The sequence below is a fragment of the Cricetulus griseus genome, chromosome 4 (genome assembly GCF_003668045.3).
Source record: "Cricetulus griseus strain 17A/GY chromosome 4, alternate assembly CriGri-PICRH-1.0, whole genome shotgun sequence".
Lineage (NCBI taxonomy): Eukaryota > Metazoa > Chordata > Mammalia > Rodentia > Cricetidae > Cricetulus > Cricetulus griseus.
The window spans coordinates 55,886,613-55,914,108 of NC_048597.1; the positions used below are offsets into that span (position 1 = coordinate 55,886,613).

At 47.7% G+C, this 27,496-nt stretch overlaps 1 protein-coding gene across 1 annotated transcript in view; it reads right to left on the reverse strand.

Annotated features, from left to right (window-relative positions):
* Heg1 (heart development protein with EGF like domains 1) overlaps window positions 1-26,163 on the reverse strand; it is an 81,586-nt gene extending 55,423 nt beyond the window's left edge. Inside the window, 4 exon segments of the mRNA XM_027412797.2 lie at window positions 1,392-1,691; window positions 3,672-3,959; window positions 25,903-26,110; window positions 26,113-26,163. Of these exon segments, the coding sequence (XP_027268598.1) occupies window positions 1,392-1,691; window positions 3,672-3,959; window positions 25,903-26,110; window positions 26,113-26,148 (832 nt within the window). The 5' untranslated portion in view covers window positions 26,149-26,163.
* Between the last annotated feature and the right edge of the window lie 1,333 nt (window positions 26,164-27,496).

Genomic DNA, 27,496 nt, shown 5'->3' on the forward strand with positions numbered 1-27,496 from the left:
GGGAACTGCATACCAAGCTTATGCAAGAAGTCTGGCCCTTTAAATGGGTATTCCAGAGAAGACCTCTGGGCTCAGTTTTTCCTTTGATGACATAGACCCAAACTCCCAGTCTTGCAGAATACTTTAAGAAACCTCTAACTTCATGGTTGGGGAAGTGGCACATAAATCCCCACCTCAAGCTGGGGCGCTATTGATAGATGGTTGCTTAGGGAGGAGGGTCAGTTTTCTTTAAGAGGTGTGGTCCCTGGTAGGCTGACCATGCTCCAATGGATGGGTGTGCACCCATGCATTTATGGACAGCAAGTCTTAATCCATAGGGAAGGAGGGCTGGATGAATGGAAAGGGGGAGGGAAGGAAGGAAGGAGGGAGGGGAACTACTTTAGGAGGAGTCTGGTGGAGTGGGGTAGTAATTATGGGAGGGGGGTAAACATGATAGAAATACACTGTATGCATGCATGAAATTCTCAAAGAATAAGAAAAATGCTATTTTTAAAAATAAAAATAAAACTTAGAACAATGTAAAAGTGCAAATCCTGCCACTCTGTCTTGCTTCCCACAGCCCAAGGCTAAGAACAACCTGAAGAGCATGCAGAGGGGTAGTTTACAGCATCTCTTTGGCTCGTGACGGGATGAGCACCCTGAGGGGATCTGGGCACATGCCCCCAGTTCTTAGCTACTGAACATTGTCCCAGAAGTGTCCTCAAGAGGATGGACGGCAATGACAAGTGGGTGGCATAGAGGTCTAGAAGAATGAAGAAATGCTTGTGGAACATAACAGCTTAGCTGAGGCTGGTGTGTAGGAAGCAGGATGACAGAATGGGACAGAGAAGTTCTCTACAGCCACAGGGCCTAACCAAAGCCATGCAAATACCTGTACTGTACAGGCTATTTCTTCTGAAACAATGCCAGGAAGAAAATTACGAACCTATTTTCTCTGTCATTAAAGAAATTGCCTTTGCAAAAATAAACAAACAAACAAAAAAACCCTCAAACTGCTAATCAAAAGATACAACGGTGTCTGGCTCGCATTTCATTCAAGCACCCTGGCACATGCTCTCTCCTGCAAGCACATATTAGTCACACTTAATCTTTGTGTATAGAGGAGGGCAGGAAAAGAAAAGGGGAGACATGAGGTGGGGAACACAGCAGCCATCAGACTGGCTGATATTTTCCTCCATATACAGTTCAAACATATTTTGAGCATGAACCTCAATGTTGAGATAGACTGCACAAACTGTACTTCCACCCAAAGCACTTGGCATGGAAGGAATGGATTTTAAATCTTCCTTCGCTTCCACTCTTAGTCTGGCACATACTTACCCAGCTAGTTATATACATCATTTTGGGGTTATTTTAAAATTGGAGCGGTGAACGCGGACAGGAGTACTTACACGAAGGATGGTCTGAGGGAGGCAGTCGGCTCTGGGTCCAAGAGGATTGCTGCCTGGAACGCTCCTGGCCTGATGAATTTCTCTTCTGGGAGAGCACGGTTGGCTCCCCAAGTTTCAAAGCAGGAAGGGAGGCTTGGCTGGAAACCCAAGTGCCAGCCACGTGTGTGTGCACAGTCCCTTCTTCTGGGTGCTCCCTCACCCTCTCCAGGAAGCTTGGGGATATTCCACTCTGGTTTTGAGGAGAGGTGATTCTTCCTTCTAACCTGGAACTGCTGGGTGACTGGGGAAGGCTGTCCAAGGCTGAAAGCCAGACAACAACAATTAAAATCCCACCAGTGGGCTTCCAAATGTCTCATTATCTCTAGCGGATCCAACTTCGGCCTCCATGAAATACGCAGATGTGAGGAGAAGGCAGGAAGAACCATTCATTCTAGGAAAAATGAACTGCAAGGGAAACCACCAGCCAAAGAGCATCTTTTGACCTCACCGGTGACACTCCCTTAGACTATATAGAATTAGAGATCAGTGTTGGACTATGAAAGACTTATCCTGACCTTCCACACAGGGCCCCAGAATGTCCCAGGAGTCAGTGTATGCAGAATTCCCAAACCAGAGAGCATCAGGAACAGGACTACTGAGCTCTGCAACCTCATTCACAGATGTACACAGAATTTTCTTTACATACATTTTCATACATTTTCTTTACAGAACTGAGTGCCCCAGTCAGACCTGTCACAAGGGTATGAAACCAGGACGTCACCTTCGATGGCTTCAGCCTCTACTGTGAGGTCCTCGCTAACTATCAACCTTCCTTCTGTTGATCTGAATCTCGTTTTGTTTTTTGTTTTTGGAGATAGGGTCTCACTATGTTGCTCTGGCTGTCCTGGAACTCACTATGTAGACTAGGATGGCTGGCCTTGAACTCACTTTTTTAGTTTTAATTTTTGAGGTGGGGGTTCTCATGAAGCACATGCTGGTCTCAAACTCAAGGATGACTTTTAACAACTTTTTTAAAGATATATTTTTAGGTGTGTATGTGCCTATGGTAGCCAGAAGGGCACCCAGTCCCCTGGAGCTAGAGCCATCCAATGTGAGTGCTATAAAGTTGGGTCTGGTAGAGAAATGATTTTAGCGGCTGAGCCATCTCTCCAATCCAAGCTTGAACTTCTGATCCTCTTGCCTCCACCTTCTGAATGCTGGGATTACATATGTGGTTTATATGGTTCAGGGGATCGAATCCAGGGCTTTGTGCCTGTTTGGGGAGGTCCCAGCCCCTCCTGTGTTAAGACTCTTTACTGAGCAATTCTTCAGCATCTTCACCTGGTCAACGCCTGCCACCCAGATGTCTACCTGGATGGTCCAGCTCACTTCAGGTCCCCTTTACTCCCATAGTAGACATCTTTTAGGCTGGCTGCCAGATCTCAAACTGTGCAAAACCCTTCAGTGAGTCTTCCCACCACACCAAGTAGAAACTGCCTGGCTAGCAAAGTATTCCATCATTGTCCCCACCCTCTCCATAGAGCTAGTTGTTCTGCCCACTGCTCTGTAACTCTTCCAGGGACGACTGGGGCACTGATGCCCCACAGGAAGCCATACACGTTTTTCTCTGCCTTCTCTCTTCCTTCACACTGGGCACCCCATTCCTGAGCTGTAGTGCCCACTCACTCAACACACAGACTTCAGTTCTCTTCACTTGGGAACCAGCTGCCTGCTCTCCACATACTGGGTTAATTAGTCTCTGAGCTTCAGTTTCCAAAACCTTAAAGCTAGAACAACGCAGCCTCAGCGGGCTGCTGGAAGGCTAGGGAGAGCAGGCTGGTTGCTATGTAGGTGTGTGCCTAATTAGCACTACTTTTCTTTGTCTTGTTTCTTAGGTTGAGCCATACTCTCAGAATTGCTGCCTCTTTGTGAAGCCCTTCGCTGGAAATACTAAGTTACCAACTGTGCAGACAGGAGCAGCAAGAACCAGTCAAACTCCATCGACACAGAGCCTAGCCATCCTTCCCAACCCCAGGGACGTGTGACTGCATGGCAGGAGCGAGGAAGCAGGGGGGTGATTTAGACTGCCACGGAGCATAGACGTCAAAGGACACACCAAGATGCTCAGCAAGTCTTCATCCTCCCCTGGTCTGACTTTACAAGCATGGCTCTGAGGAGGACTTGCCTGATCCGCCCCAGTGCAGAATCCCTAAATGGGCACAGTTGCTCTGGATGTGGGAAGGGAGCACAAAATTTGTTTTCTAGGATAGGGCATATGTAAATGAACATCATGACACTCACACAAGGAGCTGCCGTGGGCGGTCAGGGCCGTGGTGATCTCAGGTGAGTGTCCAGCCTGCAGAACAGTGATGTTTGCTTTTCTGGAAGATGTGTTTCTCCCGTCCGCATTTGTCTCAGGTAGGAAAGAGGGGTTTCCTGGGGCTCCTGAAGAACTGTGGCTCATCCTGGCAGTCTGAGCTGTCACTCCCTTTCTGGAACCTGAATGGTCCTCTTGACTGGGATAAAAGGGGGTATTTCCTATGTGGGGTTCAGTGTTGTTACTTTCTGTCCAATGGCTCCTTGCAGTGGCTGCAATAACAAGTAAATGCACCAGTGAGAACTTAATGGCTTCTGAAAAGTAAACACAAAGAAACTTAGCACCCCAAATGGAATTCTGGAGGTTACTGCCAACTTCATAACTTCTTAAAAACTCCATTTAGGGGGACTGGGGTGATGGCTCCGCAGTTAAGAGCACTCATTTCTCTTGCAAAGATTACTGGAGCCCACCCCAGCATCCACAAAGAAGGGCTCATAAATCCTAGCTCTCTCGATTCAGGGATGCTGACGCCCTCTTCTGGCCTCTTAGGGTACCTGTACACACATGCATTGCATGTACACACATACTAATTGAAAAATGAAATCTTTATAACCCCCCATTTTTACTTTCCTGATTTAAGAATATTTCTCTTTGTTCTCAGGATTAGAGCCTGTGGAACCATGGAAAATTCTCAGTGGGGAGTGAATGAAGTCATTTCTATCTTTATAAGCCAAGGCAAAAATGTCACACCATCTGATAAGCAGAGACCGCAGGCAGGCAGAACTATCATTTGTATCTAAATATAACAAACAAGCAAAAAGAACAAATTATCTTTTAGATTAGTACTGCCCACAGGAGGGAGAAAAAAGCCACAATTTGTAAAATTAACTTTGGTAGCCACTTTAAAACATATGTGTGTGTATGTATGTGTGTGTATAATATTTTATTTTATTCAACATATTCAAAATATAATTTCAATGTGAACTTAATATAAGAAGTATCAAGATGGTAATTACATTTTTGTAGTAAACCTTTAAGTTCAGTTAATATTTTACTGCCCCCTCTCTTCATGTGTGTGGGTGCTTTGCCTGCATGTGTGTCTGTATATCATGTTCACATATGGCGCACTTGGAGGCCAGAAGAAGGCATAGGATCCCCTGGGACAGGAGTTACAGATGGTTGTGATCTGCCATGTGGGTGCTGGGAATCAAACCCAGGTCCCCTGGAAAAGTGGCCAATGCTCATAACCACTGAGCCAAATGTCCAGGTCCTTACTGGCCATGTTTCAAAAGTTCAATAACAAGGGGTGTGGCTGCAGCTACACTGCAGTGGCCAATGGCTCAGTTATTTGAGGTGGGTTGGGTGGAGATTCTGAAAGCTTTCTAAGGGAGTTAGTTATTTCCTCTGCCATTTCTTTGAGAATTACTGCTCATGCCCTGATTCTCCTTCCTGGAGGTGATAATTAACAGAGGCCTCCTGGAGGAGAGGGTAGTCACCAGGGCACATGGGCTCCTCTGGGGGCCCAGCCTGCCAGGCAAGGCCCATAGTAAGCTACAAGCTGGATGTGGGAGGGTGTTGCCAGAGGCAGGCACACAGTCCCTAAGGTTATGAATGGCAGTAATCCACAGAGTATGTTTGTCTTATTCCATCTTTTTTTGTTGTTTTGTTTTTATTTTTGAGACAGGGTTTTTCTGTGGCTTTGGAGGCTGTCCAGGAACTAGTTCTTGTAGACCAGACTGGTCTAGAACTCACAGAGATCTGCCTGCCTCTGCCTCCCAAGTGCTGGGATTAAAGGCTTGTCTTATTCTTGCTCTGCTCCAGAGGCAGTTGGCTTTCCCAGAAAAGGTGAAGTTGCCAGAGGCATAAAGGTGCTTTCTCTGCGCTCTTGATTAATTGGGCACAGTAACAAAAATTACTCTGAAAGGAAATGAGAAAAAACCAGGAGTTTCAGGAAGGCAGAAGGATGCCCCAAGGCTAGGAGGCCAGGAGCAAAAGGAAGACAATAAATTTAGCTCCATTCCAGCCTTAAAAAATAGGCAGAGGCTCAGTCACTGGTAAGTGTGGCTGGCCTCAGAGAAGGCAGTGATAGTCCCTTCTTGGGAGAATAGGAGTGGAAATCTCAGACCCTAAGCAGCCGTAGGAGTTCCACTGCAGGAAGAGTGGCCACAGGCAGACAGAACACTGCTCACACTGAACCATGCTATCTCTCTGAGAGCAGACTAAAGAAAGATGTAAGAATGGAAAAATGCATGCTATAAATAAAACCACAAGGCTGACAATAGTCCCCTGCAGTGTCCTCAATAATCCCTGCCATGATCAACAGCTAAAAATGCTGAATAGAATAACTGTGTGTGTATGTGTGTGTATACATATACATACATACATACATACATACATACATACATACATACATACGTCCTAAATGTACTTTTGAGCTAGTAAATAAGGAAAGAATCAGACTAGGATCAGAGAAAAGTGAGCAAAGACTGAAGGTGACACTTTTTCAACATCTGTAACCTTAACTTTCTGATGGCCACAGGACTGCAGGATGTAGACAGTGTAAACTCTCCAGGGGGCTAAAGGGAAGCCACTGTGCAGCGTTGGAATCGGAAGGACTAGACCCTGGACAAAAGACAAATAGAGACTAACCCACAGAGGGACAGCAAGGAAACCTGGCTCTTCAAGCTTGGTTTAAGATGAAAGCTAAAGCAATCACAACCTAAAGTCTATAAGCACAAAGCCAATCTTCTGTAAGTGTGCAGCATGATTTCCATTCCCCACATGATCCAAACCTCATGAGTGGTCTTGTGAATTCACTAAAAAAGACTGTATCTTTAAAAAGTGATTTAAAGAGGTATGCAGCCCCCCTCCACATACCCGTGAATAATGGGAAGCTGAGGAGTGACCCCGATACTGCCTTGAGGATCCTGGCAAAACTATGCAAACACTCTCTGTATGAAATACTTTCAGATCAATTTCTGTCACTTACTAATAAAAAATTCTTATTAATAAGACATTGCAGTAAAACAAGAAAATCACAAACATACCAGAAAACAAGTCATTCATGAACAAAAGTCAGCAAGTCAAATAAGATTTCAAATACTAGAATCATCTAGGAAGATGTGTACATAAATGGACACCTGAACTCACTTGTACTCCTGCACAGACACACGGGCACACAGGTAATTAAAATAAAAAAAGATAAGAGAATGTTAAGAATCAGGTAAAAAGAAAGAAATTATAAACAAAAAATTAGCAAATTAGAAAAAAGAAGCCAAAGCCAGGCGGTGGTGGCCCACCCCTTTAATCCCAGCACTGGGGAGGCAGAGGCAGGTAGATCTCTGTGAGTTCAAGGCCAGCCTGAACTATAAAGCGAGTTCCAGACAGCCAAGGCTACACCGAGAAACCCTGTCTCAAAACCCCCAAAATAAATTAAATGAAAAAGAAACTGAAAACATATCTAATTGGAGTTTTATTTTTAAATTATTTTTTTATTTATGTGGGGGTGGGCAGGTGGCTGGGAGGGTGTGCCCGGAAGCCAGAAGAGTGCTAGGATCTCCTGGAGCTAGAGTTACAGGTAGCTGTGAGCCACTTATAGATGCTGGGGACCAAACTCAGATCCTCTGAAAGAACATCAATCTCTCTGAATGTATGAGCCACGTCTCCAGTCCCTCATTAGAATTCTAGAAGAAGAGAAGGGAAGGTCAAAGGCCAATATTCACAAAGATAACGGCTGAGAATTTTCCAGAACCAATGGCAAGCATAAATCTTCAAACTAAGGAATTCTAACCAAATCCTAGAGGATCTCTCTCTCTCTCTCTCTCTCTCTCTCTCTCTCTCTCTCTCTCTCTCTCTCTCTGTGTGTGTGTGTGTTAGTTGATATATATTGATATTGTAGTAGACTAGCAAAAACCCACAGAAGTTTTTAACTTAAATTCAACCAGAAAAAAAAAAAAAAAACAGAAAATTATCTACAAGAAGAAGTAAAAAAGCCACAACAACAATGGAAACCCACAAAAAGACAGCAGACCAACTTTTGCAGTGTGCTAAGAGAAAACAATTGGAATTGCCTACATGGCAAAATAATGAGGTAAAATGAGTTTTCACTCAAAAGTAAACTAACTTATTTCCCTCCTGAATGAAAAAAGGAGGAGAGGGGAAGGAGAGAAGAGAGGAGCTGCTGACCAAGAGGGGTGGCCTGGGCCAAGAGGTAAAAGGGGCCACCTAAAAACCAGGTAACCAAAATGTTATATAGGGTTATATAGGGAAGAGCAGCCCAGCCCCTGGGCTGAAGAGTTCAGACAGAGGCCGAGTAACAGGTAGGGACTGAAGGATGTTGGGAGAACCTGGAGGCCAGTGAGCTTCGGCTTTGATCTGTTAATAGGCATCTCAGCTCTTTGTCCTGGGTTAGAGACCTAGCCTTGGCTGTCTGGAACTCCACTAAAAGAAAGTAGAGGCTTTGATTTTAAACAAGAAGGCAATCCTAGACATCAGATTCAAGGAGAGCCAACATACAAGGTAAATGTGGGTATATATCTTAAGAAACAGTGAATTTATTTTTTTAAAAAAGTCATGTTTTTAAATTAATGGGATTACTACAGTACAACAAATCCCGGCTAACAGGGGCGTGCAGGGCGTGCAGAAGGGTAACTCCACTGACAGTACCTAAAGCTAACCCTAAGCAGAGTTAGACTATGTCATGTCCAGCCTGGGAGACATAAAATTTCCATAGAGAGAAATTAGTGGGCATCACTCAAAACCAAAATAAAATAGATAATGACAAAATTATAAACGGATCAACTAGAAGGGGTGAAAGTGATCAGAAATTCTGCTCCGGCTTTGAAAAATCCATTTAATTATTAAATTATATGTAGGCTTAATTAAAAAAAAAAAACACTAATGAGGGACTATTAAGACACAGTATACCAGTAGCCTCGTCCAGCCTGGAACTCACAATTCGGCCTTATAGACTTCCCCTATTTTAAGATCTGGTTCCCAGCTGTTGGTGGTGTTTGGGGAGGTTTAGGAGCACAGTCTTGCTAGAGGAAGTCATCACTGGGGGTGGGCTTTCTAAAACCCTCTTGCCATTTCTGGTTTGTTCTCTGCTTTGCACTTATAGAAAGGAATCAAGCTGCTTCCTGCTACCTGCTGCCATGCCTGCTACCTCCTGCCATGCTGACCCCACCATTAAGGACTCAAACTTCTGGAACCCAAAACAAAACAAACTCTTTCTTCTCCAAATTGTCTTAGTCATGTGTTTTATTAGAGCAACAGAAAAGCAATTAATACAGCCTGTATCAAGATAGAAAGGCTGGAGACCTGGAGAAGTTATTTCGTAATGACTTTCACTGACCCCCAAATGCCCCCTTGGTAGGTGGTCTGTAGCCCGTAAATGCAAAGTTGATTCCTGAAACTCGTAAGTAGTGCCATGAGTTGGGACCCCAGGAACATTTATAAAGCATGTGAGTGTCTTGTGACTCTGTGGCTGAAAGCCTCATGAGATTACTTGATTTTGGGACTGCTCAGTCCCTGGATGACCAGCCTCTGTCAGTGCCACCTGTGGATATAACTAGTGGCCTAGCCAAAGAGACGAGGCCAGTGAACATCTCTCCAGAGCATCCAGAGACAAGAAACACCCTAGGTCAGCATTGCTGCACCAGTAGCCTAAGACCTGCTAGCCATGGTTGCCCTCCACCTTTAGTAGGTATCAACGCTGCCTAGTTTTGTAAGAAGTCAGTAGTGTCTCTTTCTGCCTTGTGTTCTAGCTTTTTCCCACTTTAAGGTCAGAGGTGGCCTCCAGGAAGCTTGACCAAAGCTGTCCCATTTGCCTTGCCAGCCCAGATTTCTTTGTGTCAGAGACAATCATCCAAACTACCTTCAAGCCCATGACTACTGAGTCACACCAAGCATCGAAGCTGGCGTGTCTGGACTCGGCCATCCTTGAACAAGGACTCTATCCCTTTTGTACTCAGCCACCTGTGTCAGGCCAGAACATCCCCCCGGACCATGAATAGAGTTGAAATTAACAAGAGAGTTATATTGCTTTGCTTGTATATTTTCCCCCTCAAGTTGGCAACTCCCACTTCTGTAGCATCTTAATGTTCTCAAACATCTGTTTCGGAACCAGCGTCCATGAGGGAAGCTGGCACAGCCTGGAATCCGATTTCCTAATTAGCAGCTGCTTCAGCAGCAACTCCTCCAATCCCACACCCCCACCCCCTACCTCATCCCCCATCGCAGTGAATGAACGTGTACATGTTCGGCTAGTGTTGTTCCTGAGCAATGATAGGCCTGGGCCATTTCCTCCTGGAGGTCTCACCCTTACCCTCACCATCCAGCCCCACAGAAATCCAAATGTCAAGCACAGTCTGGTACCAGCTTGTGATTGGGTGGGGGTGGGGGGCAGAGTTGAACAATGAGCCCTTTATCTCCCCATCTTTCCAATTCCAGTTTCACTAGCTTCAGTCCAACACTGCTGTGTGTTAGATGTTTTCACTTGCATTGCCTCATATAAGGATTGGGACAGTCCTGGCAGGTAGGCATTATTCTTTATTTGGCACATGGGGCAAGTGGGAAGCAAAAAGATGAAGTGATTGGTCAGTTAGCTGCAGACATGATCTGAACCTAGCTCTCGTGTCCTACACCAGCTTATTCCTTAAGGCTTTGGATCACTGGCCGGTAGAGCTAAAGGGAAAAACAAAAACAAAACAAAACAAAACAAAACAAAATCCCCTTGGCCTTCAAACCAAGTGTTAACACAACTTGGCCGACCTTGTTTGTCCCTAAGAGGGGGGGAAATGGTGCCTATTGCATGGGCTTTGAAACCAGACTCCGTGTGGCAAGAGCTGAGATTATTCTCTGGAAGACTAAGCAAGAGGATGTCCAAATCAGCTTCCAGCAGAGATGATGTCTGTGGGTGCTGGAAGGGATGGCAATAAAGAGAGTGGAGTGGGCGTGGAGACGGAGCTTTCGGGGAACAAGAAAAGTCTGCTTTTCTAAGACATGAAGTTGGGGTGATGTTGTGACTTCCAACCACAAACCTCTGGTTAATGTCTAAGACTGTTTATAAGGAAGAAGGATGCAATTGAGGATTGGGGTCTGATGGATTTCAATCTCACAACGCCAGGAGCGACAGAGCCAGTGACAGGGACACAGACACAAGGGGAAGACAGGATGAAATTAAAACAGGACAATGGCATATACTAAAGGGCTGCTGGCACTGCAGAAAGGCCATTCGGTTGTCTACTGGAGAAGGTCACATGGCCAGGGTTGGGGCTGGACATGGTCTGCAGCAGTACCACCCGCATCCCTAGCCCCATCCTGGAGCTTAGAGCTTTCCCCAGATCCTGAACTTGAAAGCCCCCTTTGAGCTGTAGGTTTGACACTTTGCCCTTAATTATTACAGATTCCAGCAATGGGGTCTCATGCTTATGAGTTTCTTTATAATTTTAATGGTTTTCCTAAAATCCGATTGCTCACATAGGGAGGAGAGAAAAGTCGGGGGTGGGGCTTTCTTTCTCCCTTCCTTTGGTTCCTTTTAGTGTGTGGACTGCCACAGACCGAAGAGGAGCAGAACACAGCTCACAGGCACTTCCCACAGGAATACAATTATGCTTCTATACTGAGAGAGCCAATCATGAATCCCACACAGTTCCCTACCCACAACGCACTTTTTACAGGAAAATTTAAGAGCCCTAAATTATCCTTTTAGATTCCAGCATTCTGAGCAGACAGGCATAAGGGTAATTCTTCCCTCTTTGATGGAAGAGGAAACCAAAGCATGGTACTGAAGTCACTGGCCAGGATAACTCAGAACATGGTAGTAGAGCAGAGACCAAAGCCCAGCGCTTTCTGTCTAATGCCTTTCTCAATGAATTACAGATGAAACCAGTGGGGGCTCGGAAGAGAAGTCCAGCTAGCTCCTCCTGAATTAATTCACAGTGTGTGGACAAGTCACTTGCTACACCATGGCTTTGCACCATTCATACTGGCCAATGTTGACTGGGTTGTCATTGACATTGCCCCATTCCTCTCCAAAGGTGACCAGGTTCTTTGGGGATGGAGGCTCAGGAGGGAGAATTACAGCTCTAAACCCACTATCTAGCCAATGAGTTCAATCAAATAATCTACTATCACACCCTTGAGGATGGCTACAATTAAGAAAAAGAGAGGGAGGGATGGAAGGAGGGAGGGAGGGAGGGAGGAAGGAAGGAAGGAAGGAAGGAAGGAAGGAAGGAAGGAAGGAAGGCAAGGGCCTGTAAGGATGTGACGAGCCTAGAGTTGCACTTACTGCCAGCAGGGAAATAAAGTGGTTCAGCCACCATGGAAACAGTATGGCAGTCCCTGGAAAACGTAAACGTAGAGTTCGAATATGTTCCAGAAATCCCTCTTCTGGGTTTGTAGCTCAAGGGACTGACAGCAGAGCCTGGAGTGATAACCTTTCACACACTTTCATGGCAGCAGGATTCCCAGCAGGCAGCCGGTGGGTGACTGGGATAACAAGACGTGGTGTGTGCAGACAGACAGTGGGATAGTATACAGCTACCAATATGAAGCAACCCCGAAAATGTCAGACAAGCCAGATTCAAAAGGACAAATACCATGAGTCCACTCATGAAGTACTCGGAATAAGAACTTCATCAAGATGACAAGTGGACCAGAGGTTACTTGGGGCTTCAGGTCAGGGAGTATTACTTAAGAGTTTCTATTTGGGGTAAAAAGCTTCTGGCAATGAATGTGATAGTTGCTATAACACCATGATTGTTGAATGGCACTTAGAAACAGTTAAAATGGCAACTTTATGTTAGGTATTTTTAGCCACAATAAAAACCAGAACATATATTTTTATTGCGCACCAGCCATAGGCAAGACAATGAGGGCTGCAAGGATGACTCAAACAGAGATGTTGCCTCAGGGGCTGAGCTGTGTCAATAAACCAGCCCGGTCCCTCTGTGGTGTGAGAAGCTGCCCAGAGCAGCAGAGCCTGTACCCTGGGAGTCTGAGAGGCAAAACTGGGACTGAAAAGTCTTCCTTCCACCCAGAGCTACCGGGCCCTCCCCCAGAATGGGGGAGCACAGCCTGCCCCCTCCCAGGAACACTCCAAATAAGGAACATTTAAGACCAGATGGCCAGGAGTGGGATATTCTAGGGCAGGCAGGAACCTGGGGGTGTAAGGGGAAAGTGGTTGAATCTCCCCAGAAAGGCAGGCCCTGCCCTGCTCGGCCGCTCCAGGCTGTGTTTTGAACTGCTGCTGCGGATGTAATGATTTTGGGTGGAGGACGTTTAGGAGCCAAACGAGTTTGTGTGAACAAAAGACTCTGGCCGTCAATGTGGACAGTCCAGGGCTCTCCGGGACTTTTGCTTCCTTCCTTGTTCTTATCCTAAAAGGAGGAGCCCTTAGAAAAACCATACACTTTGCAAAGCCTTTGGACATAAGGTCTGAGGATGACATTTAAAAAAAAAAAAAAGACAAAAACAAAAAAATGAGTCCCTTGGGACAGGCTCTAGTGACTGAAGTGTCAAGTTGACAAGGCATACCACCCTCCGCCCAGGAGAGACAGCCTTTGTCAGCTGTTCACCACAGCTTCCTTTCCTCTCAGGAAGAGGCAGCAGGTCTGAGCTCAACTAGGCTACAACAAGGGCTAGCCTGGAGCCCTAAGCCTGAGATCAGCCTCCCAGAAACAGAGCTGGCCAGGAGAGGGTCTTGAGGACCACTATGGAGGGATATAGCCTACCCAGGCAGGAGGAAAGACTGAAAAGCCTTGATGCTACCTCAGGGTTTTTGCTTTAAAAGCAACTCACAGAGCTTTTTTTTTTTTTTTTTTTTTTTTTTTTTTTGACCTTGAGGGAAAGTCTCAGGGACAAGGATCGGAAGATTCCCACTCAGCTGAATAAGTATACACAAAGCTTTCAGCAATGGGTAGTGTACCTTGTTTTGTTTTGTTTTGTTTTGGGGGGGGTGCATACCTAACCTTGCAGCCTGCTTTTTCTTTGCCTCTCTCATCCTTTGACAAACAAATAAAAAGGTTGCGGAGGAGGCTCCTCAGCCAAGGGGGGCCTCTGGAAGGAAACTGACACTGGCAGGCTGAGCCATGCCTGGCCAAGAGCTGAGGAGGGCACAGGGCAAGTGCAGGCCTCCAGCTCCAGCTCAGAGCATTCGCTCACACCCAGAGAGGAAGCTGTGGCAGAGCTCCACCAAAGGAGACCTGCCAGGTTAGTGAAACAATAAAGAGGCAAGGAAAAACATCCTGGTTCTGAGGAGGAAGGGGGGAGAGGAGGGCTGAGAAGGGGCAGGAAGACACTGCCTGGGTCCGTGGGTGTGAGCAGGACCTGTGACTTGGGCCTCAAGCGTTTACAGAGCCCTGTGGGGGACTTTTACAAGTTCTGCAGCTAATCTATTCCTAGGCTTCTGTAAAGTGGACCTGGCCCCAAGAGAATCATAGAAATATAATTTGTTTACGCCTGATGGAAAGTGAATGTAGCAGATTCTGGTGGGCACAGGGCTCAGGCAGGAGGAGGGGAGCAGGGTCAGTGGATCTCCCTGGGTGGGGTGTCACTGTGGGGTTCAGCCAGGTGTGAGTGGGACCAGTTAAAGAGAGAGAAAAAGGCTGCCAAGAAGTTCTTGTTGATAGGTTTTTGTTTTGTTTTGTTTTTTGAGACAAGTTCTTTCTATGTAGCCCTGGCTGTTCCTGGAACTCACTATGTAGACCAGGCTGGCCTTGAACTCACAGAGACCCTCCTGCTTTTACAAACTGCAGAGTGCAGGGATTAAATTGCATGTGCCACCACGCACAGCTTACTAAGAAGTTTCTTTAAAAGGTGTTCATTCCCTTTCTAGAAGCAACAGTCCTACCCCCGGTTGGGCTCCAAGGATGGCTTACCAAAGACATGGATCCAGACAGGTTTTATAGCACAAAGGAAGATGCTATCTCTTGCTGCCCTACAAAGCCCACACCTGAGAAGAGCCTCAGGGTTCTACTGGGACTTGGGAGGAAGGGAGGGTGCCAGCAAAGAGGGAGGAAGAGTTGGCAGTAAGTACTGGCAGATGAGAGAAGTCAAGAGCAGAAATGCTGGAGGTGAAGTGTGGACTGGAGAGGAAGGGCCATCAAGAGCTTTCACAAAGAGAACAGGGGAGAAGGGAAGCCACACTGCGTCTACAACTGCCACCGGTGAGTTAAACCTATGGGTTTAAACACGTGGCCATCTGACAGACAGCCGAGCTGCTGACAGGAGCAAAGTACCTCCAGGAATCATCCACTTAGATGAAGCCAAGCTGGCTTCCCACCATACCTCTGTCTTATAGAGTCCTTTAGGACTGTAGACCTATAGAATCCACCACCACGCCCGCCCCCGCCAGCATGTCTTATTCCCTTTCCTCCAGTCGTCTAGCAAAACCTGGTTGTTTCTTGTGCAACAATTTTTGTCTGCTTGATCACATTCTTACTATCTGGTCACATTCCTGTCTCTTTTGAGAGACTAGCTCACAGGAGGTACTGCGCAAGCAACTCCTAGGCTGAGTTGGAGACCTAAGGCTGAGGAGCAGTGAAGAGTGTTTCTCTTAGAGGGAGAGAAGGGATGGGAGGACTGATCACATCAGCCCAGCCAGAGACAAGTCAAAGGACAGAAGACAGGGGGTTGAAAAAAGCCACTGATGTTGACTACAAATGCCATGCTTTTCCTCTCTAACATTCTTCCCATCTTCCCTTCAGGAAGCCCTGCCTTAGACTTACAGGCCAATTATAGCATTAGTAAAAACATAGCATGTACATGTTCACAAAGCACATCATGTGGCTTTATATCATGCCTACAACCATGAAGTCAACAGGACTGGTTCTGTTATCTCTGGGTTACAGAGACAGCTCCAGAGCAAAGGCTATACCCAAGGTCTTAGTTCACTGTATCATGACTAAAATCACTCACCATGTTTACGGGTGCCTTTACAGTCACAATTGTTAAGAAGCAGGGGAGTCGGTGGCGCACGCCTTTAATCCCAGCACTCGGGAGGCAGAGGCAGGTGGATCTCTGTGAGTTCAAGACCAACCTGGTCTACAAGAGCTAGTTCCAGGACAGGCTCCAAAGCGACAGAGAAACCCTGTCTCGAAGAAACCAAAAACAAAAAAAAGAAGCAGGGGAGACATTAATAGCCCCATTTTTAACATAACCCCAAGACTCTAGGAAGCAGCCTCCTGCCACATAGCTACAAGTAGAGGGGACTAAGACCAAAAGTTCTCTGACCCACATCAGAGCTCCTGAGCCACCATTGGCACTGGCATCTCTCTGCCATAACTCTACCAGACAGCAGCCCTCTGTGACCACAAGGCCAGACTATACTATAAATAATTCCCACCAACCCACAGACCTCACCTACAAAGTGTGCACTCTTCAAAGAGGTCCCACTGGGACAATGCCTCTCCCAATCCCGCTGTTCTTGCTCAAACTGTTTTCAAGTCTGCTGATGTTTAATGTGTGCACGCGCCCACACAGACATACGCATACACACATAATTAAACTAAACCTTTTTAAAAAGGACCTCCAGAGGTTCTGACCTAAGGAGGATGCTCCTTGCGTACACAGGTGCAAAGCTGCCCTTATCACTTTGTAGTCACACCTTTCGTCACTTGTGTCCTCTCACAGGCTTCAAATGGAGTCATTGGGTCTCAGGGTGGCCACATTGAGCTCTTCTGACTTTCAGTCTGGCTCTTTTCACTCTGTTTAAAGCTAAGGATGGATAAGGAAAGTAGGGCTCCGGCAAGGAGGAAGGCCAGGTAACAGAGGTCTGTAGAACGCAGACTTGAGCTCCCTACTTTTAAAACTGGTACCCTGCCCAATAAAACACCCAGAAGACAGGTGTGTGAGCGGCTGGATATTAACACAGTGACTGTGCTGTTTTTGTTTGTTTGTTTGTTTTTCTAATCAGCCTGACATAAACCTAAACATATCTTGGAGAAGGAAATTTCAAAAGAACAGCCTCTATCAGACTAGCCGATAGGCAAGTCTGGTGGGGCCATGCTTTTGATTACTGTTTGAGGTGATTACAGTTACCTCTCAACTTACCAGAAACACTGAGGAGAAACATGTAAGCTCACCACAGCCACCCTTCTTCCTCCTAAAGCCCGGCTCCTTCCTCATGGAGATGGAGATTTCTGAGCAAAAACAGAGCCTCTTTCATGCCTTGCCTCCCAACCTCAACAGCTCCAGGAGAGAGAAACACAGGATCTTGCCCAACTGCCATGCTGTCTCACCTGTATGCTTTCCCCAAAACTCTACACGATAAAGGTTAACAATGCTATGAAGCTCAAATACCCCAGAACTAAAATGTAAAGCAGAAAGAATATGTCTGTTTTTAGCAGCCTCTGTAGACTTAGCAGCTGGTCTTTCAGGTCCCAAGGGATCTGGTAGCCATAGCCCTACAACATGTGGTACAGCCCCTGCTACAGTCACTCTAGGGCATTCAGAAGGAAATGTGACCTTCTTCCAGTTTTCCTGGCCCTACAGGGTCCAGTCCCCACAGCCAGTCCCCATAGCCAGCCAACGTGCCTTCCTTCCGATCCTGAGGCAGCTGACCTTGGTCCTGCATGGCACTTGTAATGGCTGTCCCCTCTGCATGGAAAGCTTTATGTTATAGACAGGGGGTTCCTTGTGTCAATCCTCCAATACAGGAGTAAATTCAGCATTTTCACACACTCACACACACACACACACACACATCCTCACTACTGGTTGTGGTGGTGCTCATGTGTGATCCCAGTACTTGGGAGGCTAAGGGAATGGGATCTCAAGTTTAAGGCCAGTCTGGGCTACATGGTGGAAACCTGCCTCAAAAAGAACAAAGCAAAACAAAATACTGTCTGCTTTGAGTAGCAAGTGGGATTGGAATAAGAGTTGGCCCCACAGAGCTCTTAGAGGTTTTAAGGTAAGAACTGGGTGACCTGAATCACATCTTAAGATGACGGTGGCTTTTCTGAGCATCAATTAGTGGGAAAGAATGGATGAGCAAGGAAGATGTAGAAGGCAGACTCCTGGTGTATTTTGGAGGCAAACTCAAGCTGAATTGTTCTCCCCCGAGGGGTGTAGAAGGTGAAGGATAGAGACAGGTGGAGGGTGACATTCAGGCTTCTGGGTTAAGTAGGTGGATGCTGAAGTCTGCCCCTGACATGGGAAGAACTGGGAATGGATGGCAGGTTTGGAGGGGAGAACCGGGGATCCTGGATCTCTCTGTCACTGACCAATTCTGCCGCAGGGATGCCACTTGTGATGTCATCCATGATCACCATTCTGCACACAGGCTTCTTCACCTTGTACGCCACCCAGTCCCCACTACAGACAGAGTGGCATTCCTCAGCCTGGGTCACCCCAGGCTCCCCGTTCTCATTAACCTGGATTACGGGTGTGTGTGTGGTGGTGGTGGGGGCACACATCCAGCAGAAATATCTAACTTACTATCAGAAGTAGACAGGCCGCTGGGTTTCATGGCTAAACTGGGTACTGTATTCAAGTGTTCTGATCCACAGCTAGCCTTCAAACCACCCCCCTCCCACTGTGCCTCCACACCCTAGCTAGCGCCTAGGCCACTGCCTCTTCCTCTTGTCATCTAGACTGGATGCTCTCCACCCAGGCAGGACAGAGTTTCCTCTTCCCCTGTGGCTTCAACAACTGCCCCTCCAGGGCAGAAACTGACCCTGGCCTCTCTAGGTCAGGCCCTATCGAAGGACTGACCGCAGAGTTCTTCCACTGGGACCTGCGGAGGGTCTTTACAATATAGCTGCAGAAGAGACACCTCCTTAGGAGCCTCCCCTCCCCTTCCTTCTCCACAGTCTCCTCTTCCCTCCCCTCCCCTGTCCACAGCCTCCCCTCCCCTTCCTTCTCTATACTCTCATTTCTCCTCCCTCTCCCTCTCCACAACCTCTCTCGATCCCCCTCCCCTCCCTACTCCATAGCCTCTCTCCCCTCTCTCCCCTCCCTCCCCTCCCCATGACACACATGGATACAGGCACACACACACACACACACACACACACACACACACACACACACACACAGCTTCTCCTTGGCTGGCAGCCCCTGTCCCTCTTGCAGTTCCCTAAAAGGCCTTTGTAGCTCCCCCCACCAATTCCCACAGCCCCTACTCCAGCCCATGCCCTGTTTTGAGTCTTTTCCTCCCAACTCACGAATTTAATGCTTGTTAGCCTTCCACAAGTTCCAAAATACCTTCTGGGCTGGAGTGAGGCAGACCTGCCAGGGTTCATCTACAACACTCCCCACCCAACCACCCCCCATCCCCAGCACAAATGAGCATGAACACACAAAAGACACCGCTCTCTCCTCCAATACCTCACAGGGCATTACGTGGATAGGACAAGACAAATAACAGGATTCTAAGGCCCTCTGTAATGGGCCATAGTCCCCTTTCCAGGCTGTGTTCAATGACTAATTATTCTCAATCCCAATTCACACCCCAAGTCTCCTCCTCTGGCCTTCTTGGCTGTTAACCACATCTATGCAGAAAGTCCTGAGCTAATGCAACCAGCCCAAACAGCTGTCAATATATGAAGACATAAAGAAAATATGGTGTATAAATTAACTTTTATTCAGCCACGAAGAATGAATGAAATTATGTCAGGGAAACGCATGGAACTGGAGATCATACAGAGTGAAGTAAGTCAGACTCAGAAAGACAAAGGCCAAATATCTTCTCTCATGTGTATGTACCTATGTATATACATACAAAGACACACACAGACACACACACACAGACACACATGGATACACACACACACACACACACACACACACACACACACACACACACACACACACACACACACACACACACACGGACACACACACGGACACACACACGGACACACACACAGAGAGAGACACCAGATACACACACACACAGACACACAGACACACATGGATACACACACACACACACACACACACACACACACACACACACGGACACACACACAGAGAGACACACCAGATACACACACACACAGACACACACAGACACACATGGATACACACACACACACACACACACACACACACACACACGGACACACACACAGAGAGACACACCAGATACACACACACACAGACACACAGATACAGACACACACACATGATACACACACAGAGAAAGACACACCAGATACACACACACAGATACACACATGGATACAGACACACACAGATACAGACACACACGGATACAGACACACACACACACACACACACACACACACACAGATACAGACAGATACAGACACACATGGATACATACACGCACGGAAACAGACACACATGGATACAGGCACACACACACACACACACACACACACACACACAGATATACATACAGATACAGACACACACACGGGAGGGGGGACATGAAAATAGAATGAGCACTAGCTGATGGTAGAAAAGGGACTAGTGGGAGGGAAGCAAGGAGGTAACATGAGCAATGCATAATAGCATACATGTATGAAAATGTCACAATGAAACCCACCATTTTATACACTAACTACAAATAAGATCAAAAGCATAAACAAGAAACCAGTCTTGAGCCAGGTGTTGGTGGTGCATGTCTTTAATCCCAGCACTTGGGAGGCAGAGGCAGGTGGATCTCCGTGAATTCAAAGCCAGCCTGGTCTACAAGAGCAAGTTCCAGGACAGACTCCAAAGCTACACAGAGAAACCCTGTCTCGAAAAACAACGAGAGAGAGAGAGAGAGAGAGAGAGAGAGAGAGAGAGAGAGAGAGAGGAAGAGAGAGAGAGAGAGACGCCAGGCTTGAGCTTTTCAACATGTGGGATTCTCCTGATGCCAAAGGCCTCTCCACATCTGTCCGTCTGCATCCCCATCAACCTCCCAAAGCTCAATCCACTCGCTCCTTCCTCAGGAGGCTTCCCTCACCCTCCAGTCCATCCAGTCTCCACTTCCCCACCACAGCCTGCTCCTCCTGTCGGTACCATCTTGGGTCTTTTTTAGGTTATGAGTCATTTATCATTGCTCCATGTTTTACATCTTTAACCACTGTGCTCCAACAATATAATCCCTGGGGGTGGGGTGTCAATGTGCCTATGACCTCCACAACACCTGACATAGCTGTCCACACATGCTAAGGCTTCAGTTAATATTTTCTGATTTATAAACCAACCCAATAAGACATGGATTGCTTGCTCTCGCCTTTTCACAAGGTTGGTGACCATGATTAGAATGAGGTGGCAATCAAGATAATGACAACCTGCAGAGAATTTTAAAAAAATTTAAATTAGTTATTTTTAGTGGAGGTGTGTGTGTGTGTGTGTGTGTGTGTGTGTGTGTGTGTGTGTGTGTGTGTGTTTTCTCATGAGGACAGGTGACTGTGGAGTCCAGAGGCATCAGGTCCTCTGGAGCCAGAGTTACAGATGGTTGTGAGCTGCCCAGTGAGATTCTGGGAACTGAACTCAGGTCCTCTGAAAGAGCAGTGTGCCTTCTGAACCACTGAGTCACTCTCCAGCCCTGAGAGGGGAGATTTTAAGATTATTTTTAGGAGAGGGGCATCTGTCATACTCTGACAAAAGAAGGGGAGGAAAGACTGGACAGGAATGCCTTTGTTTATGTCTATAGGAAAATGAAAAGTGAGTGGCCAGAGGGAGCAGAGACATTAAAATGAAAGTGATTTGACAACTGCTGAACGCTTTTCCATTTAACCGAACAGGTACTGATAGCAACTGACAAACGCCACATTAGTCACTGTCCCATGTTCCCAGCCAAGAGCCCACAGAAAGTCAACAGTTCATTTCAGTTCAGTTGGTAATGAATAAAAGCTACTTCAGGAGCCCATAGCCTATGGATTGTCATATACCTGTGTGTGTCATACATCATAATAATATAACATATCCTATACATGTATAGACATAAGTCCTTTTATGGGCAATCCCCTACCCCTACACCCCCCAATCCCACTCCTAAAAAATAACTTTTATTCTCAAGACAGGGTTCCTGGGAGCTGTTCTGGAACTCACTCTGTAGACCAGGCTGGCCTCGAACTCAGAGATCCACCTGCCTCTGCCTCCCTAGTACTGGGATTAAAGGCATGTATCACCACCTCTTGGCTCTAAAACTAAAATTAAAATCTACCCTCTTGGGGCTGGAGAGATGGTTTCAGAGGTTCAGAGTGTATAATGCTCTTTTAGAGGACCTGAGTTCTGATCCCAGAACCTACACTGGGCAGTTCATAACCACCTATAACTCCAGTTCCAGATTATCTGATATCTTTGGTCTCCACAGACACTCGCACTCATGTGCAAACATATATGCATGTACACTCACACACACACACACACACACACACTAAAAACAAATAATTTTAAATTATCTGTGAGCATTCTGATGGCCACTTCATGGTCCCCAATCTTAGGCAAAGGCAAGAACAAGAATGGTTAAGCTGGAATGGCCCTAAAAATCTATAACAAGGTTGTCCTATCCAACAGGTGAGAAACAGACCTTATAACATAGTGGGATGAGCTAATGAATTTGGTTGAAATCAGCTTAAAACCAGCCTCCTTCCTTTCCCCTACAACCTAACCTCACTAGGCTTCATTTCCCATAAAGGGAAAATAAATGGGAAGCAATACCCGTGGCAGAACTGTTTGGAGGGTGAAATGGAATAAGAAATGCACAGACCCTCACATAGGTGCTCCAAGCTTAGGGGTTAGTTAGTCTCTTTCCCTGTTGGCTCCTTGGGATTCTTCAAAGAAAGGCACTGATTACAGCTCAGACAGAGAAGATGCTGGGGCAGAGGGAAGACACTGTGCAAGACAATACGTAGCTAAGGACACAGCAACTGCCATCTGCTGTCCCTTCTTTCTGACTCTGAATAAGGACACTCAGACTGCTGGCCAGTGCCAATGGAAAACAGATCACTGGGAGGGCAGAGGGTCCCATCCTTGTTCTTGGGCTTAGTAGGCAGTAACTGCCCAGCTGGCATGGGCACAGTGAAGTCTCCCCTTGTCCACACAAGTCAGAGGGTGTGCAGAAAACATGAGATCAGCATCTGCATGCACCAGGAGAGAGGTTAAAAGGCCAAAAAGGATGCAGCTTTTTGGTACCCTGCACACATCAAGTCCTTCTGTATACATGTGACAACCTCTGTCAAAGAAGCAGGCTTTTTGATGTCCAGAATCACCTCTTACTTAGCCTCTGCCAGTAGGGTCACATTCCTGGGGGAAAGACACTCTCCTGTCCCTGAGAGGGCTATCTTTTCCCCAGGCAGCCTTCATAGCACCTTGCAATGGTGCCTGTGGCAGCCAAGCTAAATGACGAAGTTGGACCAGGAGGTTCAGAGAGATCTGTGAATAGCCATTTAACAGCTCAGAAGGGGCTGGGCTCATAGCCCTTCCTTCAGGGAGCCACATTTTTCTAAGATTAGTATTCCTTGGACTGGTTACTTAATTACTTAGCATCTTTTCCCCTTTGGGTGGGAAAACTCTTTCCTTCTGCAAGGGTTCTCATGATGATTCCAGGCTCTGTTCCCACCTTCCTGCCCCCTCCACCATCCACAGATCTTACGAAAGCATGGCCTCTGAACTGAAAAGTCAAACGTTGGATTCAGCTCAGAGCTGTGTCTCTCGGGCTTAGATGGTAGGAAAGGAGACAGAAAGGAAACGTGTAGCTCTCAGCCCCCTTTCACTGATGGCTGAAGCAACAAACACAGCGGAACAGAGTGACAGGTGGGAGCAAAAACCAAACAATGGCTATCCAAACAGGGGGCTGCTCTCCTTGGAGGACAGAGTCACATAGGCAAACAGCCCACAAATGGAATGCAAACACAGCCACCCAGCAGTGAGAACCTTGAACTCTGTGGGAAGAGCTAGAATGACCCTCTAGGAAGGAAAAAAAAAATCTCTAGGCCCTGCTGCTCAAGGGGGAATATTTATATTTGGAAGTTCAGACCAAGATGGCTAGGCATTGGTCACCAGCACCCCAGAAAGCGGCTCAGAACAGTTTCTCCCAGTATGAGATTAAGGGCATTATTTGTGTGACTCAAGGCTCATTGCCAGGAGGAACCCCCACTTCCCCACAAACCATGTGGACACAGAGCATGGGTGACCATCTGTCCCAGTGCCAGGGATGCTGGATGTCTGCAAAGGACTCTGGGATCTCTGCAGATGTGAGGCCTTGCTGAGTGATGTGTGGTGGCCAAGCAGAGTGGGCCAGGAAAATCTTCGGAGGTGGTTGTTGTAAAAAGCTGGCTCTCCGAATCACTAGTCAATCGCTGTTGTGTTGTTTTGCTTGTTTGCTTGTTTGTTGCTTCCTTTTTCTTCAAAGTGACATCCTTTGAGGCATTAGTAGAAACCAGACAGAGGCCATGCCTGGATCCTCAGCCACACTGGTAACTTTTAGCAGTTTTCAACAGGCCATAGATTTCACCTCTTCTAATCTTACTCTCCAAACATCCCCGACCCAGGCTGGGCAACAGAGGGTAAGCATCGTGTGGACAAAGGTCTGCTGGGCACCAGGAGATCGGAAGACTGCCTCAGGAAAATCGGATTATTCCAGTTCCTTCTCTCCCTGACGCCTCCATCCTGCTCACCCCAAAACCAAACGAAACAGAGAAGGCTGCAAAGCCAAGGCCATGGCCACAGGGGAAGCATGAAAGCATGGCTCTTTAAAGCCTCAGTTCTTACCTTATTTTCCCTAATTCAGTTGCCACTATAGTCCCTTTGCTACACTCACCTCCACGTGAGCCGGGGAGATTCCTACCTTAGGAAGGAGAGTCCTGTGTCAGCCTCCTCAAGCTGGAACTCACAAGACAGCACCCCTCCCTCATATCCCCTTCACAAGATGGAGTCCTCAGCCTGAGCACCAGCTACTGACACCTGCCTTGGGTTCCCAAGTGGCCCCTACACACCACTGTATCTAGTTCACCCCACACAAAGCCCTCCAGGATCTTCCAGTTGCTTTTGTACACTGAGAAAGTCAGGGAATGTCTTCTAAGCTCTTAATTCCTTTCTCTGGAACTCAATTAAACAAGGGGCTGCGCAGCACGTGTCTGTACAGACCTTCAAAGTTGCTTTTCCCTTCCTTGGCTCACAGTCCCTCAGTTTCCCTGTCTTGGGCTGGTGACCCAGAAGTTCACAAAGACTAGGCAGTCTGCAAAGGCAAGAGTACCTACCACTGAACTTGCACGTGAGGTTTTATGAGGGTAAAAAATCTTTTCTTATTTAACTCTAGGAAATACCTCTATGTTCCAAGGATGATCAAGTTGGAGGAAAGTTTGTGAAACACGCAAGATAGACAAGAGAAGTGAAAAGTGGATAAAAATCTTGCCAATCCCAGCCCTGTAGCAACAACAGAGCCCAGTGTGTGCCGTGCACCTCCCACGGAAAGATGAAAAGCTAATAGCACTTTCTCGTATTTTTACTTTCATTTTGTCACATCATCACCAAGAAGGCTAGGAGGAATGGGACCCTTCCATTTCACAGATGGGTAAACTGAGATCCAAAGGCATGGGACTGCCAAGGTCATATGGACACTACATTAGAATCCTACCCAGGCCTTGGCATTTTCTTCCACCAGAAAAAGGAACTAGAAACAAAGACAGCAGGGACAGTAGTTGGGCTCCCATTCTGTGACCAGGACAAGCAGTGTCTGCCTGCAGAGCAGCTGGCTGGGGAGGGAAGGGCTCTGGGACAGTCCCTAGTGTCTTGTAGGAGTTCAACCTCGCAGCCCCCCACTCCTCGTACCCCCACTGTTAAGGTTGACTAGGTATCTCGTTTTGTTTTAAAGTTCACCCTTTGTCCTTTACGATATCCTAAGTGCTAGAAGCCTTTCAAACTCCGAAATCCGTTATTTACTTATACTGGAAAGTAAAGAGTCTGGTCCTGGAGAGACCAGTTCTCCATCTGTCCGGGGAGAAAAGGCTGAAACGAACGAGGGACAGTAGCCAGAAGTTACCACCCCACGAGGTGCGAGAGGAGCTTTAAGGGTTTCTCTTCTTGTAAATGGGACAAGGCTGTGGGCTACCCCATGAGAGAGTTTTTTTCCAAAGCTCAGGGAGGGGACGCATGGGTACACCTCTTAGTCCAGTGGCCAGGGACAGCGTCTCTCCCTCCTGGGCTACTCTCACAGTTCCACCCGCGTGGGTCCACAGATCCGCGGCCCGGATGGGTTATCCCCGAAGCGCCCACGCCCCCTGCCCCACGCTAGTGGCTCTCACTCACCCGCTCTCACGCCTCTGGGGACCCGACCAGAACGTCCCCGCCGGGTCGTGACGCCGGGCCCGGGGGCCGTGTGTCCGGGACCAGGCAGTGAAGGCGGCCCCGCGGCCGGGAGGAGCGCGCGGTTGGTCGGGGAAGGAAGGGGGCCCCGCGTCCTGGGGGTGGCGGGCGGTGGCAGCAGCAGCAGCAGTAGCAGCAGCAGCAACGGCGGCGCGGCGGCGGCCACCGCGGGGCGCGCAGCGAGGCCATGGTGGCGGCGGCCGCCCGCGCTCACATGCCGGGGCCGGCGGAGGGCGGCGCGCGAGAGGAGCAGGGGTGCGAGCGCGCTCCCAGCCGCAAAAGTTGTGCGAGCCGCGGGAGGGCGGAGGCGGCCCCGGCGCCACCACACGCCAATCAACCCGGGCGGGTCGCGGGGCGGGCGGCTCCTCCTTGGTTGACATCACCGGCCCCGCGCAGGGGCCCGGGGGCGGGGAGAGGGCAGGAAGAGGGCGGGGGCGGTCTGGGTCCCTGGGGTGAGCTCACGGAGCCCCTGCACAACTTTTGTCATGGGTCCACGCCCTAGAGCATCGCTTTGGATTTTAGAGAAATAGAATGGGGTGGGAGGTGGGGACACTTTCCCAGCTCCTTAGCCACACAGTAGGTCTGTGAAAAGTAGGTCCTGGCTATGTAATTGATACCAGGTGAGTATATAACATGCTTTCAGAGAACAGAGAAGTGGAGCCTAGACTCTGCCCGGCACCATGCGCCCGCATTGCCCTTAAAGATCTGAAGAGGCCCTAGCCCACCACTGCCCTTTTGGGTCCCCAGTGCTAGTGATGAGGTTGTGTCAGCCACACTAGGTGTCTGAGGAGGGAATCCTCATCTTCTTTAAGTTTCATAAGCCTGATTCCCTTCTCATGCTGTCACTGTCTTTGGCTTACACCAGAGTTCTGCAGAGATGTCGCCGCTGGGACACAGGGCACAGGGAAAAGAAAACTTTCCAGTATAAGCGAATTGAGGCTGGGGGAAGGGCAAACACATAGCTAGGAAAAGGACAGCAATTTGCAAATTAAACAAAAATGATACATAGCCTACACTGAAGTTAAAACGAAACCTTTAGGGGAGATCTTCCAGGACTGGGTGTCAATAAATTTGCTTGGTAAGTAGAGGTCTGTGTGTCCTTATTCCCCGCCCCCAGAAGACAAATGATACAATGTCCAAAATTTAGGACCCAGCTCTCTTCGTTTGTAAGTAAAGAAAGAACAGCTCAAAATGGGGAAACAACTTGCTTAAGTCTGTAGGAGAACCAGCAATTAAAGGATTTCTCACTGAATGACCATGTGGCTTCATTCTTACTTCATAGTTTAGAGTTGTCAATAATTCAGACAATGTCTTAACCAAAATGAAAACCACAGATCCCTTGGGATGCTCTCATATGTGCTGGGGTCCTTTGTCTGCTTACCAAATGCTCAGGAAAACGGGCTTGTCTCTTTCCCCATTTCCCCGCCTCTCTCTGTCTCCAAGCCTCCATGACCCACCTCCAGGGAAAGGAACAGATCATAATGTCCAGGGCAGATGGGCCTAGACCCATTTCTGGTGACTCAGTACAAGTGAGTCA